The sequence below is a fragment of the Entelurus aequoreus genome, linkage group LG25, assembly GCF_033978785.1.
Source record: "Entelurus aequoreus isolate RoL-2023_Sb linkage group LG25, RoL_Eaeq_v1.1, whole genome shotgun sequence".
In the NCBI taxonomy this organism is placed as follows: Eukaryota; Metazoa; Chordata; class Actinopteri; order Syngnathiformes; family Syngnathidae; genus Entelurus; species Entelurus aequoreus.
The window spans coordinates 20245307-20259516 of record NC_084755.1 but is presented as its reverse complement, the minus strand read 5'-3'; the positions used below and the strand labels follow the sequence as shown (position 1 = coordinate 20259516).

Below are 14210 nucleotides of genomic sequence, written 5' to 3'. Positions count from 1 at the left end.
TAAAATGGACAACATCTGCTACAGCTGTGCTGCTACCACAAGCTCTGCATCACAAACCCCTTCTTTCAGACTAAGCCTCGGAACCGGGTATCCTGGAGACACCCCAGATCTAAACAATGGCACCAGCTCGACCTCATCATCATGAGGCGAGAGGCCCTTAACAGCGTGCTTCTCACAAGGACGTTTCACAGTGCTGACTGTGACAGACCACTCACTAGTCCTCAGCAAGGTCAAGCTTCGACCAAAACAGATCTATCACACCAAGCAGAAGGCCCGTCCACGCATCAATGCCAGCCGTTCTACCAACCCGGCTGTCACACAACGCTTCCTCACCTCCCTTGACCAAGCACTCTGTGGACCATCAATCAGGCAAAGTGCTGTGGACAAATGGAAATGCTTACGTGATACCATCCACGACCAAGCCATTGCCACATACGGGAAGAGAACGAGAAAAAATGCAGACTGGTTTGAGGCTAGTGCTGCAGTGATGGAACCAGTTGTAGAGGCAAAGCATACGGCTTTCCTCAACCACAAGGGAAACCCCTCACAGAGGAACCTTGACGCCTTGAGAAAGGCCAAGAGCGAAACCCAGCGAATGGCACATAGCTGTGCCAACAACTACTGGCTTGAGCTCTCCTCATTACTGCCGCACCTTCACGATCTCCTCTGCCTCTGTTGGAAAGATGGAGCCGCCCCCCGAGGATCTGCATGACTCCAAGATTGTCACACTGTACAAGAACAAGGGAGACCGTAGTGACTGTAATAATTACCGCGGCATCTCCCTGTTCAACATCGTGGGGAAAGCCTTCGCTCGTGTCGCCCTTGCTAGACTCCACCTCCTTGAGAACGTGTCTACCCTGAGTCACAATGTGGCTTTAGGGCAGCAAGATCCACAGTGGACATGATTTTTGCGGTTCGGCAGCTGCAGGAGAAGTGCCGAGACCCTTGTATCTCGCCTTTGTCGATCTCACAAAAGCCTTCGACCTTGTCAGCAGAGATGGTCTCTCCAAATGGTATCCGTCATAAGCTCATTCCATGAAAACACACATCGGTCCGTCTGTTGAAACCTCAGAGGCCTGTCCAATCCACAGCGGTGTAAAACAGGTCTGCGTTCTTGCGCCCAACCCTCTTTGTAATTTTCTTCTCCCTCGTTCTGTCTGCTGCTTTCGGCACATGTTCTGAAGGTGTCTCCCTACACGCAAGAGCTGATTGGAAACTTTTCAACCTCGCCCGTTTGCGCTCCAAGACCAAGGTGACCAGTGTCCTCCTGAGGGAAATGCTTTTTGCTGATGATGCAGGTCCGAGCTCCAGAGGCTGATGGACAGGCTTTAATCTGCCTGTAAAGAGTTTGGTCTCACCATCAGCATTAAGAAGACCAATTTCATGGTCCAAGATGTAAAAACTCCACTCTCCATCTCCATCGACAATCAGACTCTGGAATGTGTCAACACCTTTACATACCTTGGATCCGCAATCTCCAGCGACTTGTCACTCGACACAGAACCTGCCACCTGTCTTGCAAGAGCCGCCACAGTGATGGCCAGGCTGTCCAAAAGAGTGTGGTCGAACAACCAGCTATCCACGCGCACTTAACTCCAGGTCTACCAAGCCTGCGTCATTAGCCCACTGATGTATGGCAGCTAGGCCTGGACCACCTACACCAGACATGAGAAACAGCTAAACAGCTTCCACCTGCGCTGTATTCGCCGCATCCTGGGAATCTCATGGCAGGACAAAGTTCCCAACATGGAAGTCCTGGAACGTGCTCACTCCACCAGCCTGTTCACCATGCTCAGCCAAGGCCGTTTAAAATGGCTTGGCCATGTCCACAGAATGGACCCCAGTCGGCTCCCCACAGCTGTCCTGTACGGCGAATTGTCAACAGGCTCCAGACCCCTTGGTCGCCCCCGACTGCGTTTCAAGGACGTGTGCAAACATGACATGAAACAGGCTGGCATCGACCACAACTGGGAGGAAGCTGCAAAGGACCGCACCGTTTGGAGGGAGGCTGTTGCCACAGGAATTCGCCGTGCCGAGGAGAACTACATCTCCTTGTTGCAGGCGAGGAGACAAAAGCGGAAACTGCGTGACGCAGCACCCGCTCCTGTGTCAGAACCCTCCCCATACGTCTGTGCCAACTGCACCAGAAAGAATGAACTCCCCCAGTCCCAACCCATCGTCACCACTGACGGACGGATGCCTATGATATTGCAGAAAAAAGTTACATTTTATAGATGTGTGTTGCGAGTTGAAAAATATCACACACAGGTTGCATGAATATGGAGGTAAATTAGTATTTCCATGGCCACAGCCAGTAGTACAGACGTCATTTAAATAGGGAGGTTTGCGCCACTTTTGCAGTTGTTAACATTTGTAGATGCAGTCTTAGTAGATCACACGCCCACTGGTAGTAAACACAATTTTATAGTTTGCACACACTGTTTAGTGCGTAACCTACTCCGTGGCCTAGTGGTTAGAGTGTCCGCCCTGAGATCGGTAGGTTGTGAGCTCAAACCCCGGCCGAGTCATACCAAAGACTATAAAAATGGTACCCATTACCTCCCTGTTTGGCACTCAGCATCAAGAGTTGGAATTGGGGGTTAAATCACCAAAAATGATTCCCGGGCGCGGAGTTGCTGCTGCCCACTGCTCCCCTCACCTCCCAGGGGGTGAACAAGAGGATGGGTCAAATGCAGAGGACTCATTTCACCACACCTAGTGTGTGTGTGACAATCATTGGTACTTTAACTTTAACTTAATATTTGGATCTTGGTAGATCAGGCCCCGGTTAGTGAGAGCATTCATATCCTTTTATTTATTGGATCAAAAATATTGAAATTCAACATTTGGTGCATTTGCTAACAGTTGAATTTGTGCACAAAGTAAATTACAACCTGCTACCCAAGATTATACAATTGTAGAAATCTCCTCAGAAAAATAGGACAATAATAACCTTAGGGAAATGTTTTGTTTAAAACATGTTTATGCACACACACTATTGAAAGCAAATGACCAATTAATGGATGCAGTAGCTTACTTTACTGTAGCTTAATTGGTAATGATATTTACTCTCTAATCAACGGACCCAAGGTTCAAATCAAATCAGACTGAATATTAGCATGTAGCATAAGTGTTTCTTTTATTTCTTTATATTCATATTATTATTACTGTAATAATTGTATGTTTATATTAATATTATTTGTATGCCCTTATAGTGTTTGCTGAGAAAAAAAATGACCCTTGGACATAATTTGAGGAACCCTGCATTCGACCATTTCTGCACATTTCTTAGGAGTAGGCGATACTGCAAATGTTGGTATTAATCCGATATCAATAAATGCATGCCCACTAGCTAACAAATGCAGATACTGATACTTTTGATTGTAATTTTTTAAGATATAATTTTTTTATTATTATTGTGGTTGTACATTTTGCCTTTAATTTGTTCATGATTTTAATCAGAATAAAACAGCCAACGTTCACACAGAAATGCAACAATTGAGATTTGACCCCGGATCACCTGACTCTGTGGCAGATGTCCAATTGGTGAGTATTTTTTACCTTGTTTTTTGTATTTAGTTTAATTCTACAGGCTCTATTGACACTTGTAATACACCCTCGTACTGCATATAGGTTTAAAGCTATTTCGGGTCTTTTCGGGCCTTTGGCTGCATGCTGTTAAAATGTTATGATCAAATCCTGCTATGTTTACATTTTTGTGCCTATATGAACATGAAGATCAGTGCTTGGATGCATCCTGTATACCTAATTAATGACATGTACAGTATGCGGTACATGTATGTGCAGGTCAATCACATGAACAAAAAGGGAGGACGAAAGAAATGGGAGACAGAGAGAGGAAGTTGGGACAAGAATTTAAATTGCTTAATAAGAGTCACTCCTTGTCCATTACAGACCTACCCGTGTATTTGTGGGCCAACCAACTTTTCTCCCATTGACTGTTCTTCCATCATTCCAACTGGCCTGACCTGGGAGGAATTTTGACATAGAGGTGAGTAGATTTCCGATGTCCACTAAATTATTATGCCAGTTAATTATTATGTCTAATTGCAATGTAAATGGAATGCCATGTGTTGATAAATGTATAGTTTAATTCAGTAGAAAAAGCAACAATTTTACAAAGAGGATCACTAAGCTGTTTAATGTGTACGGCAGGGGTCCCCAAACTTTTTGACTCGGGGGCCGCATTGGGTTAAAACAATTTGGCCGGGGGCCGGGCTGTATATATATATATATATATATATATATATATATATATATATATATATATATATATATATATATATATATATATATATATATATATATATATATATATATATATATATATATATATATATATATATATATATACAGTATACATATATATATTAGATATATATGTATATATACAGTATATACATATATATAGATATATTAGATGTATATATATATAAATATATATTAGATATATATGTATATATACAGTATATATATATATAAATATATATTAGATATATATGTATATATACAGTATATATATATATATATACATATATATATATATATATATATATATATATATATATATATATATATATATATATATATATATATATATATATATATATATATATATATATATGTTTCCAAAATGTCTAATTAATGTATTTTTTTGTTGTATTGATCATAACTATTAGAGTTATTGTGACGTTATCTGATGATATGACTTTAATAATGTATATATAGTTTGATGGTTCACCAAGGGTGTAATCCAAATAACCAATCAGACAAATGGACAATTTAGTGTCTTCATGTCAGCTCACATACATACATACGTACATACATAGATACATACATACATACATACATACATGTCAGCTAACATACATACATGTTTTTAGAGAGTGGGAGAAAAGAGAAAGAACAAAACAAGAACATTTGAGCTTTCCACTATTATTGCTGCCAGGGCTAATGTAGTTATTAAGCTATTGAAGTCACAAGATACGTGTCCTTGCTGTCCGCATGTTCGAAGAAAACTGGATAGCCTGATCACTGGTCTAATCAGGACAAATGTGATTATTAAAGAGCATCAACAAATAAAAGTATATACAGGCGGTGTCTGTCCCGACTGTATTAGTATCAGCAGGCTCTAAAAATTCAAGTCATCTTGTTTGAATTTTGAATCACGTGAAAGGAACGTAAGGACAAATTAGAGGCATCGCGTGCAATGTGATGTTGCATACTGCTTTTTATTGTTTGGTCCTACCACCGACTCTGTCCTAAGCAAAGAAGAGGAGTTGATGCCACTTGCAAACTGTCATGCTTCCTATAGACATAACAAATTATTAAATGAAACAGTTAAATATTTATGATGATCCTATTTTATTATTTTATGTGTAATCATTTAATACTTACACACCTTACTGAGGCTTTTAGTATACAGTATCTTGCAAAAGTTGTATTACAGTTTGTATTACAGTATATATTCTCATGGGACAATACTGTAGAAATTAAACTTAGATATACTTTTTATATAATGTAATATATATATATACACACAGTATATGTACGTATATATGTATATATATATATATATATATATATATATATATACCGGTATGTATATATATATATATATATATATATATATATATATATATATATATATATATATATATATATATATATATATATATATATATATATATATATATATATATATAATATACACAGTACATGTATGTATGTATATATATGTATGTATGTATATATATATATATATATATATATATACAAAATATATATATACACTTACACTTTCTACACAGACTACTAGCTCATAAAGCTGTATGGATTTACTCTCCACTGAAAATACCTCAACAAAATAACACTACTGTCTAAATACCTCAGTTCTGACGGTAAAGCGCTTTAAATTTTTGTCAAAATGACTGGATGTGTTATCTGATTTCCCCACCAGAGTTCTCCAAAAGGCATGAGTCAATAATTGTGTACCAAATAGTGAAGAGGATTTAGCTTCTTAAGTTGGCCCTCAAGTCACAGGGAGAACAAGCAATTTCCACACAAAAAGACAGAGAGCCCGGAAATCAAACCCAGGACCTTCTTGAGCACTATCCACTGTTGCACCGTCCTGCCTACAGTTAACAAGACAACAGAAATAAAGTCAGACACAAGGTAATGCAAAATAAAAATGCAAAAAGAGTTTCATTAATAGATTGAACAAATATAGAAGAAAAGTGGAATTGCTTTGAGGAACTAAACTTAGACGGTGGTTTTGATATGAGCAGACGTCATTGTAGAAGCACACAAACCTGCGCACCTATGTCAGAAGATCAATGCTTAGGACAGAAAAGTGCTATCTAAATCTAATCCATTATTATTATTATTATTATTACAACTGGCAACACAAGTGACAAGTGGTAGGCAGGGGCGTAGCACCAAATTCTGGGCGCCCATACACAAGACTCCCTAAAGGGCCCCCTATTAAACCCAACTTCACCGCCCCATGCACACACATTTAGTATGGTTACATGCACTAAAAACATTTTTATTACATGGCTTTGGTTGAAACCAGCTTTTTAAAACACATCTAAAAACCTTCATATTTGTTTTTTTACTTTTTAAAGATGGTATTAACATACAGAACATATCTAAATAAACCCCCTAAATAATTTGGTTTTGATTTGTTTGGGGTTTTTTTTTTTTTAACAAAAAGTGCCAACAAATTCAATATAAAAGGGCCAGAAAATGAATTTGAAGAATCATAAGATCTGTCATTATTCTCTGAAATAAAAAATAAAAAATTCATAAATCTGTCAAGTTTTGCTTTACTTCAAAGTCTACAGTAGAGAATATCTGATACATATCCCAGCAAGCACAAGACATTAGAACAACGTTGAGAACTTGTTGAATTTGGTCTGACGTTGAGCAACTCAAACCTGACGTTGGAACAACATGCTTTTTGACGACGTTTATTCAATGTTGGGTTCTGACGTTGTTTTGACCATTGAAATTTGGTCATTTCCCAACCAACAATGTGGATCCAACGTTAGACACCAACATTGTCTCAATTTACAAATACAACTATTTTGCAAAATAGTTTCAAAGTCAGTTTTAAAGGAGATGTATGTATAATCAACGTTGTATCAATATTTTGTGCCTGCTGGGAAGGATTATCATCAGTGGATATCATTTTAATATGTCATTATTATTATGATTATATTATTATCAGTGCATCTTCAATGAGTTGAATCCCCCCCTGGATTTAAAAAATTAGTGACGCCTCTGTTTCTAACTTTAATCAAGGGTCTTTAAGTGCACCACAGTAATATGTACTTTCTCCTATGTTGCCACTAATAGATTTGTTATATTTTTACCTTTCACGGTGACATTCTGAAGCAGAGCATGGGCCCCTCCATTGACAAACTGTACATATCGGTTACTTTGGACGGTTCCGTTTATCTTCAGCAAATTTTCCTTAATCCTATTGTGGTTGCCAGTGAAGTTTTTTGTTTACATCTGACCTCATAAGTCCGAAATTTCTGACTTTAGTGTACAATTCCCTAAATAATCACATTTCCACTTCTCTCTCCAATTCCTAAATCCTAACAGGATGAATCTTCTTGACTACCCTGTTCCGGAGTTGGACGTGACCTTGCAGGAAGTGTGCCGCGTCCTCCAGCTCACTTTAAGTCCTGATCTTTACGCTGAGTTCAAAACCACACTGGAGAAGCAGAGGGGGCTTCTTTTAGAGGCTCAGCAGAAGCTAGCATCCAAGGCTGCCGGCCAAGAGAATTGGGTGACCGAGCAGTTCAAGAGATACTTGCTGTCTTGTGCTGACCCCCTGCCAACCTCCACCGCCCTCCCGGTTGTTCTTCTTCCATCCGAAACGAAGGGATGCACCCAGTTAGCGAGAGCATCTGCTCTGCTCTGGGCTGCGGCAAAGTTATACAGTGAGCCAACAATGCTGGAGGGTGACCTGCCATTGGAGAAAACCCAACAATCTGAGGTTTTTGCTGCAACCCGAATTCCTGGCAGCAGTCGAGATGAAATTAAGGTACTGATACTAAAATGTCAACCAGAGTATGCAATTTCAGGAGAAATTGTGTTTAAATGCTGAAATGTGCAAGCCAAACTGAAATGCTAACGTTAAAATGCTAACAGACAGAATGCGTCAAGTTATATGACTCTGAGGTGTACAGCTTCAAAAAGGTTAGCTTGTGTCAAGTAGGCTACCAAGTTATATGACTCTGAGTTGTACGGCTGCAAAATTAGCTAAAAAAGTTAGCATGCTAATTTTAGTAAGCTTGCAAGCTAACATTAGCATATGTGAAGTACCAAGTTATATGACTCTAGATTGTATGGCTAAGAATTAGCTCAAGAAGTTATCACACTAATGTTAATATAAAAAATTATAGATATTGTGTGGATTTTCCTTTCCAGGTCTACCCTGACAGCATCCATGCCATCATTACATGTGTTGGAGGAGTGTTCCCAGTAGACATACTGCAGCGCTCCACCACTGGTGGGCCATTATCTGCTCGGTCCTTCTCTGACATCTACAACCAGCTGGCTAAAATAGCTAAGCAGCCCAACACAAGACAGAAGAATGACCCCTTAACCATTTGTAGCCTCTCTGCTTTGGACCGCAAATCCTGGGCTGCCATTAGGGAAGAGCTCATTAAGAAAGAAGGAGCTGCGTTAGCATCACTGGAGCAGATGGAGAGCGCCGTGCTGACGTTAAGTTTGGAGGACTGCAATGCACCTTCTGAACTGTCTGACATCCTTAATGCAGTGAGACTGGGAGGAGAAGACGGGCCCTGTTTGAGATACTACGACAAGGTAGGACCTCTTAAACCTTGTACACTGTAGTCCACCTTTAGTTCCGTTTTTCACAGGAAACCTTAATGCGGAGTTTGTGATTATGATTAAGTATGAATCATTGCTTTTGCAGACCTGCTGGATAAAATTGTCTCAAAGAGTTGCAAGTTAGTTAGTTTGGTTAATACGGCCATAATCTATATAGCTCCATGTTTCAATAATAGATAACTCGTTAATAAAATGAAGACCATCTTCATCCCTAATAACTTATCCAGGTTAAAAATGGCTGTACAATCTAATTTACAGAAATGTTACTCGCAGGAAGGCATATTTGATTAAATTTTACAGGCATTTGCAAAGTAGCAGAAACCTGAGACTACACCCAACGTCAGAAAAAAATGTTGAGTAGTTTCATTATTGGTATATGGTATAAAACATCATACCTCATGAACTGCTAGTTTGTGGTATAAAAAGCACAGTAATCTTCCTTATGTCTCTTTTGGCAGGTGCTGAATCTGGTAGTGTTCAAAGACTGCACAGCAGGATTGCTTTTCGAGCACTGTGCTGTGGACGGGATGGTAGCTGGCCTCGTAACTGGCAGCGTGTACCAACTTTCTGAGTCAGCTGACGTAAACATAGTCCACACTGATGCAGATAATGTGAAAGGGTCTGTTCAGCCAACATCGCTTACATTTTCTTTGCAAGGGGTAAACACCAAGCCCAGCCCTGATTTAAAATCCAAATATCCAGTTGTCACTTTTGATGTGTCTTCATATCCGGATGTATTTTCAACTCTCAAAAGCCAAAGAGGCCTCTATGATGCTTGGATCAACTTCTCTTTACAACTTTCCCTGATGCAGACTCTTGGGAAACCCGCTGTCTCTCACATGCTTGTCACTCCTACCCATATGCGCCACTACAAACATGGCCGTTGTGATCCCACCTACTCAGCCACCATGCAGTCCCGTAAGTTAGTCAGTGTCTTGGCATCTAGCATTCGCCCCGACAACACCATCCAATATACAAATAGCATCCTAAATTTGTTCCATGTTGCCTTTTTGGAACACAAGACTCTCATCAAAAACACTAAAACTGGACATGGTGTCGGTCCCCACTTAGCTGCCCTTCGTCGAGCTTTACCAAAGGACAATCCGTTGAAAAAGTTTCTCGACCGCTTTGGTTGTCCGTCTGTGTACCTCACTGGAACCGATTGGATGGAGGGAGTAGAGTGTGGAGTTGGTAATGTTTATGCTCAGGATCAGCTAGCAGTAACTTACCTTGGGAAAAGGGATAAGATTCGTATTGTGCTTAATGCAAAAGGGAGCTTTTCTCTGGAACTGGTCAAGCTGCAGGAGAAGCTGAAGGAGAACTTGACGTTAGTGATGCTTTTAGCGCTCAGATATGCAATCACTTGTCAAATGGGAGCTCTGGAGTGTCTCCTTCAACAAAACCAGACAAAGAAAGTAAACAGAGCGATAAACCACTGTCCAAAGAGCACATGCAACAACAAAACAACGGCTGACTCGGCCTCAGACATGAGTCCAGACTATACGTTGGTGATACATGGAGGTGCTGGAGAGGGGATGATGATGAATGCCCAAGTGATAAATGTCATTGAGTTTGCTCTGCAAACAGCTTTACTCCTTGGATCCGAAGTGCTCCAAAACGGTGGCCAGAGCCTGGATGCAGTTCAGAGGTCAGTGGAAGCTCTAGAAGACTGCTTTCTCTTTAATGCTGGGAAAGGCTCTGTATTCAACAGAGAAGGCAAAAATGAAATGGAGGCAACCATTGTAGATGGCAATCAAATGAGGTCTGGAGCTGTTGCTTGTGTGCAAAGTGTAAAGAATCCAATAAAAGCGGCAAGATGTGTCATGGAAAAAAGCTCACATTCCCTTATTGTGGGAGAAGGTGCTGAGGAGTTCCTGCTAGGCTTGGAGAAGAAGCCTCAACCTGTCACACCTGACTATTTTCACACCGATATCCGCCACAGAGAACTAACTGCAAAGCTCAGTGTTGTAAACCCTTCAAAAAACAATCATCCTCAGACAGTTGGAGCTGTGGCATTAGATTCTTGGCGTGGATTGGCTGCTGCATCGTCAACGGGCGGGCTAGTGGGGAAACTGAAGGGACGAGTTGGTGACACAGCAGTAGTTGGGGCAGGAATATATGCTGATAACACATTAGCTATTTCCTGTTCTGGAGATGGAGATGTGTTTCTGAGGCACACAGTTGCACAGAAAATCGCCAGCCTCTACCATCACAAAGGCTATAGCCTAAGACAGGCATGTAGAGAAGTAATGACAGAAAACCTAAAAAATGTCTGTGCAGGAGTCATTGCTGTGGACTCTAAAGGGGATGCTGTTATAGAGACAAATGCTGCTGTAATGTTTGTGGCCTCCATGATTGACGGAATATCCAGAGTTGAGGTACTTCGGCCCCTGAATAATGTCTCTGACGTGATCTGGGAAACAGATGAGCTGGTTGCATATCTCAATCCCAATCCCTGGACCTCCGGGTCAACTATTTTGACTCGAAAAATGCTCAGTGGGGCACATGACATCTTCCATTTGGCTGAACCTGATTTTTTGGTGCTGCTAAATGGGGCGAAATCTGTATCAAATGTTCTATGTAAGCAACTGGGAGTGCAGCGTTGCGCTTTGGTTTTTTATCCCAACCCAAATCAGGCAGCTCAAATTAGACTGCTCCCACTTCATGGCTTAGTGCCGAAGTGGCAGCCGCATCTTGCCAGTCAGGAGGAATTTCACTCTTACCACCCTGGATACTGTTCATCTAAAAGTGGACCTCGTTGGGATGATGAAGCACTGGCCAAGGTTCAAGCCCACATCAGGAAAGGACTACCAACAACAAATGCACCTTCTAACTTTGAATTTTTTGGAGATCTCTCTGATGAAAACCTGTTTAGTCGGATTGTAAAAGGAGAGGAAAAACAGTGGAGAGTATGGGAAGACAGTCAACATGTTGCTTTCCTCACACCATACCCAAACACTCCTGGAATAACTGTGGTGGTGCCACGCAAACCACTGCCCAGTGACATCATGAAGCTGGAAGAAAAAGACTACAAAGCACTAATCTTGGCCACTTATAGAGTTGCCCAACTACTGGCGGAAGGAATGAGAGCTCAAGGTGTTGCACTAATCTTTGAGGGCTTCGAGATCGACTACGCTCACACCAAGCTGATTCCTCTGCTACCTTCCCCCGAAGGTCCAACGATTGTTAGACCACAAGCAGAATTCTTCCCAAAGTACCCTGGCTATGTGTCATCCCTTGATGGTCCACCTGCTGACCTAGATGACCTCAAAACACTGTACTCTAAAATCACTCAGTGCAGGGCTCCACAATCTTGGAAAGACCCTCAGTCACACTCCACATTTGCAATCACCAGCCAGTGGTATCGCAACCTGTTCCAGATACAGAACACTCTTTTCCACAGCACGGTGGAATATTTTAGCCATTCTTGCAAGTACTCTTATGCTCTGACGCCTTTCACTACAGACACTATCTCCTCCCCAATGGGTCTTGGGTCTGACTCAGAGCCAGTTTCCGTTCACCTCTTGGGTCAAGACATCTATCTGGCCGACTCCATGCAATTTGTGCTTGAATACTTCCTCCGCTTCCAGGAGAACCTACAGGGTACCTACTACATCTCTCCTAGCTTTAGAGGAGAAGATCCTGATTCCACACACTTGAATCAATTTTATCATGTGGAGTGTGAACTGTTGGGGGACATGGACCGTGCTATTTCCATCGCTGAGAGATATCTGGCTCATCTCACTAAGTCAATACTCAAGAAACACTCTGAGATAATCCTCCACACTGCAGGGACCCTCACACATGTCACATCCATGCTGAGTAAGTTGGAGGGTGAAACCCCAGTGCCACGGGTTTCTCTTGACCAGGCCATTCCAATGATGCCCTCTGCTGATTGCTTGGAGTGGGTCCAAGACGGCCAGCCCCAGTTTGGAAGAAAGCTTACACGAAAAGGAGAGCGGGTGTTGATAGAAAAATATTGCGGTGTTGTTTGGTTGACTGAGATGGACCATCTAGCGGTTCCCTTCTACCAGGCTTATGTGGAGGGCAGTGGGCGATGCAAAGCCAAGGCTGCAGACCTTCTGCTGGGCTTGGGAGAGACTATTGGTCTTGGTGAACGTCATTCTACCCCTGCATTGGTACAAAAGGCTCTCAGACACCATGCAGTTCCACAGCAGTCCTACAAGTGGTACACTGACATGCGGCAGGTGAAACCACTCCTTACCAGTGGTTGGGGGATGGGCACAGAGCGATACCTGTGTTGGCTGCTCCAGCATGATGACATCAGAGATATACAGATTATTCCAAGACTAAAAGGAATTAAGTATATGCCCTGATTTTCGATACTCTTCGCCCAACATACTGTAAAATTCATGGCTAAGGAGAAATACTAAGCATGAACTGCACAGTACTAGTATTGCCACTCAATGATGCAAGCTATAGGACATTCCATCATATTTATTTTGCATTTCTTTCTGTTTCAATTGCTACAACAGTTATCTTCTTAATATGTGCAACAACTAATTACATGTTTAGAATTGTTTTAAACTTGCATCATCAGTTGATCGAATGGTTTGATTACTGTGGTTATTATTTAATACTGGATCACAGCATATACTGTATAAATAAAATATAATCAAATTCTGATGTTGTCCTAAAAACATTGCATTTTATTAATCTGATGCATTTCGTGTTTTTTAACTAACATTTCAAATCAACTTGTAGCGTTTTAATGGAGGTATATATGATCTTGCCCCATATATTTTTCAATAAAATAACAATACAATCTTCTGTTTTAACCAATAACTAACAAAGTCCAATGAAACTTGTTCTCTGATCATGGTAGCATCATGTTTTAAATATTTGTGGATTCAACTAATGGACAACCATTTTGATTGTGATGTTCACAGAGAATAAATACTTCAGATGCAAAAAAACTTGTGTTTCTTTGGTCCATTTTGTGAGGTACACGGCATGCAGTTTTTGTACATGTGACCCACACATCCCCTGGTAAGATGAACACGGTTTGAGGTTTGTTTATCATCAACACAATTATATTGATGGAAATTTCTCTGATTCCTCCTAAAAAAATCAGATATAAATAATATGACGCAAGAAACAAACACATAACAGTTCTGTAATTACTGGGCCAAGCTAACGTTATTTGTACAGCACTTTTTAAAAACAGCAACCACTGACCAAAGTGCTTAAGAGGAACACAAAATTGCAAAAAGATAAACATCTGGGGCCGTACTTATCAAGCTTCTTAGAGTGCCATTTTACACTTAAGTCCTGAGCATTTGTGAAATTTAGTCCTACTC

At 41.0% G+C, this 14210-nt stretch overlaps 1 protein-coding gene across 1 annotated transcript; it reads left to right on the top strand.

Moving 5' to 3' along the window:
- Window positions 1-7966: 7966 nt before the first annotated feature.
- LOC133642962 (uncharacterized) lies at window positions 7967-13813 on the top strand. Its single transcript, XM_062037385.1, has 3 exons — window positions 7967-8077; window positions 8464-8862; window positions 9348-13813. Exons 1-3 carry the CDS (start codon window positions 7985-7987, stop codon window positions 13224-13226), a joined length of 4371 nt encoding a protein of 1456 aa, XP_061893369.1. The 5' UTR covers window positions 7967-7984; the 3' UTR covers window positions 13227-13813.
- Window positions 13814-14210: the final 397 nt, after the last annotated feature.

Coding starts and splice junctions, on each gene's coding strand:
- LOC133642962 (XM_062037385.1), top strand. CDS start 7,985: ATGCTGGAGGGTGACCTGCCATTGGAGAAAACCCAACAATCTGAGGTT. Junction 8,078..8,463: donor GCAGTCGAGATGAAATTAAG/GTACTGATACTA, acceptor TTTCCTTTCCAG/GTCTACCCTGACAGCATCCA. Junction 8,863..9,347: donor GTTTGAGATACTACGACAAG/GTAGGACCTCTT, acceptor CTCTTTTGGCAG/GTGCTGAATCTGGTAGTGTT.